General features: G+C 52.6%; 1 protein-coding gene across 1 annotated transcript; it reads left to right on the forward strand.

Moving 5' to 3' along the window:
* The first annotated feature begins 243 nt into the window (after positions 1–243).
* LOC309333221 (uncharacterized protein) lies at positions 244–2264 on the forward strand. Its single transcript, XM_081846642.1, has 2 exons — positions 244–1363; positions 1524–2264. Exons 1-2 carry the CDS (start codon positions 365–367, stop codon positions 1530–1532), a joined length of 1008 nt encoding a protein of 335 aa, XP_081702768.1. The 5' UTR covers positions 244–364; the 3' UTR covers positions 1533–2264.
* The last annotated feature ends 2256 nt before the right edge of the window (positions 2265–4520 follow it).

Consider the following 4520-nt stretch of genomic DNA (forward strand, 5'->3'; position numbering starts at 1 on the left):
CAGGTTTAGTCGTTGTCTGAGGACTATTCCTGCCTCCGGGTCTGGTCCTGACCGGATGGATACTAGAATCAGCAAGGGATACCCACATGACCTGAAAGTGTTGCTGTGCAATGCCAGGTCAATGATTCATAAGACCACTGCCATCCATGACTTGATCATGGATGGAGGATTTGATCTGGCATGTGTAACAGAGACTTGGTTGGATGAAGCAGATGGGCCTGTCCTTGCCGCTGCTTGCCCACCAGGTTTCTCTTACGCACAGCAACCCAGGTCATGTGGGCGGGGAGGGGGGGTTGCAGTGATTTTTAGGAAGTCATTAGTCTGCACCAGGTGTCCTATTGGGAAGACCCAGTTTTCTGAGTGCATGTTCTGGAAGTTGGGCAATAGGGGCAGTACAGGATTCCTATTGGTGTACCGACCTCCCCGCTGCACCAAGGATTCCCTGCCCGAGCTGCTTCAGGTCGTGGCGGATATGCTCCTGGAGACACCTAGCTTGGTTGTCCTGGGGGATTTTAACATCCATGCCGACACGACCTTACAAGGGGCCGCTCGGGACTTCGTGAAAAGCATGGCCTCCATGGGGCTGTCCCTGAATAAGTCTGGCCCAACTCATAGCCACGGACATGCCTTAGACTTGGTGTTTACCTCTACGGATGCTGGTGATCTGACATTAACTAAAAGCGAAACAAAAGAAGTGCCATGGTCAGATCACTTCCTGGTGCAACTGGACTTCTCCGCAACCCTTCCCCTCCGCAGGGAGGTGGGACCGATTCGGATGGTCCGCCCCCGCCACTTAATGGATCCAATTGGCTTCCAGAGAGTGGTAGGGGATGCTTTATCCCAAGTTGATGGCCTTTCAGCTGATTCCCTGGTGGCCCGCTGGAATGCGGAGTTAACCAGGGCTATTGACTGTCTGGCTCCGAAGCGCCCTCTCCGATTGCATGGAGCCCGGACAGCCCCGTGGTTTTCCCCGGAGCTGAGGGTGATGAAACAATCGTTGAGACGGCTAGAGCGCCGGTGGCGGAAAACTCATTCTGAATCAGACCGGACACGGGTTAGAGCTCAACGTCGAGCCTACCAAGTGGCAATGGCGACGGCGAAGAGGGCCTTCTTCACCGCCTCCATTGCATCTGCAGAAAACAGCAGCAGGAGACTTTTTCAGGTGGTTCGCAATCTATCAGAACCACCTGTACCACCGGGGCCTGGTAGGGACCCCAAGATCTCCTGCAATGCTTTTGCAAAGTTTTTTGCAGATAAAATCGCTCAGATTCAGAAGGAGGTAGACTCCACCGTGGGAGCAGGGCCAGGGCGGGAGAGTACTAGAGTTCTGTCTGGTCCTGTTACATGGGATCAATTCCAATCTGTTACCTCCGAGGATGTGGACAGGCTGCTTGGACGAGTGAAACCGACCACCTGTCTCTTTGATCCTTGCCCATCCTGGCTGATAAAAGCGAGCCGGGAAGGGCTGGGCGATGGGATCTGCGGGGTGGTGAATGCTTCCCTCTGTGAGGGAGCCTTCCCAGACCCGCTGAAAGAGGCGGTCATTAAACCGCTTCTTAAAAAAACATCTTTAGACCCGGCCAATTTGGCCAACTATCGCCCAGTCTCAAATCTGCCATTCTTGGGCAAGGTGATTGAGCGGGTGGTTGCTGAACAACTCCAAGCACGCCTGGAGGAAACGGACCATTTGGATCCCTTCCAATCAGGCCTCACCATGGGACTGAAACTGCCTTGGTCGCGCTGGTTGATGATCTCCGGCGGGCTAGGGACAAAGGTGAGAGCTGTTTCCTAGTTCTGCTGGATCTCTCAGCGGCCTTTGACACCATCAACCATAACATCCTTCTGGACCGTCTAGAGGGGCTGGGAGCTGGGGGCACTGTTATACAGTGGTTCCGCTCCTTCCTCCTGGGCCGTGTCCAGAAGGTGGTGGTGGGGGGTGAGTGTTCAGACCCCTGGGCTCTCACTTGTGGGGTGCCTCAGGGTTCTGTCCTCTCCCCCATGCTTTTTAATATCTATATGAAGCCACTGGGAGAGATCATCAGGGGGTTTGGACTGGGTGTTCATCAGTATGCAGATGACACCCAGCTCTACCTCTCCTTTAAATCAGAACCAGTGAAGGTGGTGAAGGTCCTGTGTGAGTGCCTGGAGGCGGTTGGAGGTTGGATGGCGGCTAACAGATTGAGGTTGAATCCTGACAAGACAGAAGTACTGTTTTTGGGGGACAGGAGGCGGGCAGGTGTGGAGGATTCCCTGGTCCTGAATGGGGTAACTGTGCCCCTGAAGGACCAGGTGCGCAGCCTGGGAGTCATTTTGGACTCACAGCTGTCCATGGAGGCGCAGATTAACTCTGTGTCCAGGGCAGCTGTCTACCAGCTCCACCTGGTACGCAGGCTAAGACCCTACCTCCCCGTGGACTGTCTCGCCAGAGTGGTGCATGCTCTAGTTATCTCACGCTTGGACTACTGCAATGCGCTCTACGTGGGGCTACCTTTGAAGGTGACCCGGAAACTGCAATTAATCCAGAATGCGGCAGCTAGACTGGTGACTGGGAGTGGCCGCCGGGACCACATAACACCGGTTCTGAGAGATCTGCATTGGCTCCCAGTACGTTTCCGAGCACGATTCAAAGTGTTGGTGCTGACCTTTAAAGCCCTAAACGGCCTCGGTCCTGTATACCTGAAGGAGCGTCTCCACCCCCATCGTTCAGCCTGGACACTGAGATCCAGCGCCGAGGGCCTTCTGGCGGTTCCCTCATTGCGAGAAGTGAGGCTACAGGGAACCAGACAGAGGGCCTTCTCGGTAGTGGCACCCGCCCTGTGGAATGCCCTCCCATCAGATGTCAAAGAGATAAAGAATTACCTGACGTTCAGAAGACATCTTAAGGCAGCCCTGTTCAGGGATGTTTTTAATATGTAATGCTGTATTGTTTTTAATACTGATTGGGAGCCGCCCAGAGTGGCTGGGGAAACTCAGCCAGATGGGCGGGGTATAAATAATAAATTATTATTATTATTATTATTATTATTATTCGTACCATTGCCAGGATTTGTCACAGTTTCTGCAGCTTCCTCGTGCCATCGCCAGGATTGCACCATCGGGATCGGCAGGGGTAACGTAGCCGCTGCGGGACACTCCTGAACGCAAAAGTTTCCTCCTCCCTGCCGCCAGCGGCCAGGGCTTCTTGCCGATTGGAGGGACTTTGCTTCCCCCCTTTTCCCCTGCGCCCCATCCTCCTTCCTTGCAAGCGGCACCGCGCCGCATTGTAACTGCTTCAAGCCCCAGGGCTTCCTTTAAGAGCCGGGAGGCGGGCACGGGTGCTTACCGCTTACTCCACTTTGGGTGATCTGGGGGTCTTCTATCCTCTTTACACTCTTGACTCCCGTCCCTCCCTGCTGCCTATTCCGTGTTGCCGTCTCCTTCTTTCCCAAGGCAGGCGTGCTCTGAGCCTTCTGTTCCGAATTCCTGGCTGCCCCAGCGTGCCCCCTTTGTCCTCCTTCCCTGCTCAGTAGCCCTTATCTCCTTGCTTGCTGAACCGTTGCGTCGGGTTGCCAAGGATTCTGCTCCGCCCGGCATCTTGGGGCATGCATTTTGAAATCTTTGCGGCCATTCTTTGTAAGGGCCGCTGTGAGGACAGGTTGCCGGCGCCATATTAGTGGTGCACGTGGGTGAAGCGGGGCGGCCATTTTGGAAGAGGCGGGGTGTGTGGGCGGTTCGACGGCGCCATTTTGTTTGTGGTCACGTGCTGAAGCTGGGGTGACCATTTTTGTGTGAGGCACAGGTCAATCGCAGGATATTTTCGAAATATTTAGCCTTGTAAGCTCTAGCCACGTGGCAACATTTTACACAGTTTTATCAATTTATCGTGCTTTTAACAACAGGAACTAATTGCTGAGTTCTGCAGCGCGGGCTGCCAGCTTTAGAAAGGGCAGAGTCTGGGTAGTTTGCCAGCACCATCTTGGCTGCGTGCCGAAGCCAGGGCGGCCATTTTGAGTGAGGCTCGCGTCTCCGGCAGGATACTTCAAGGCATATTTAGCCCCACAAGCATAATCTGCACTGCCGTTTTTCCCCAAGGAAATTTAACAGTACGTCAGGTTAGCCCCCACCCTGGCTGCTTAGGCAAGCGGCATTTGTGTTGTACTTGGCAGAACTTAGAGGGTTGCTGAGCTATTTGCATTCAGCCCTCGTAGCTTAGTGATCCGTGAATAAATTGCTAGCGGCTAAAGCATTAGCAGACAGCTGCTTGATTTATTGCTTTTAATTTACATGGTTTTATTCTGTTGGGACTAAAGTGCTAAGTTCTTAAAATCTTTCCACCTGAGTGATTGGTTTGATTTAATTGCTTTTATTTTACACAAAAGTTTAAAAGTGCTGAGTCCTAAAAAAATCTGTCTGCATTGCTTCTCTAAGTGCTGAGTGCCTGCAATCCTCTGCAGGGCTCTGCAATCCTCTCAGTCTGTTTTAAGATAATATATATAAATAATAAAATAATATGAATAATAAATAATATAATCTAATATATA

Source organism: Podarcis erhardii, assembly GCF_964252035.2.
Source record: "Podarcis erhardii genome assembly, chromosome: W".
NCBI classification, from domain to species: domain Eukaryota; kingdom Metazoa; phylum Chordata; class Lepidosauria; order Squamata; family Lacertidae; genus Podarcis; species Podarcis erhardii.

Coding starts and splice junctions, on each gene's coding strand:
- LOC309333221 (XM_081846642.1), top strand. CDS start 365: ATGTTCTGGAAGTTGGGCAATAGGGGCAGTACAGGATTCCTATTGGTG.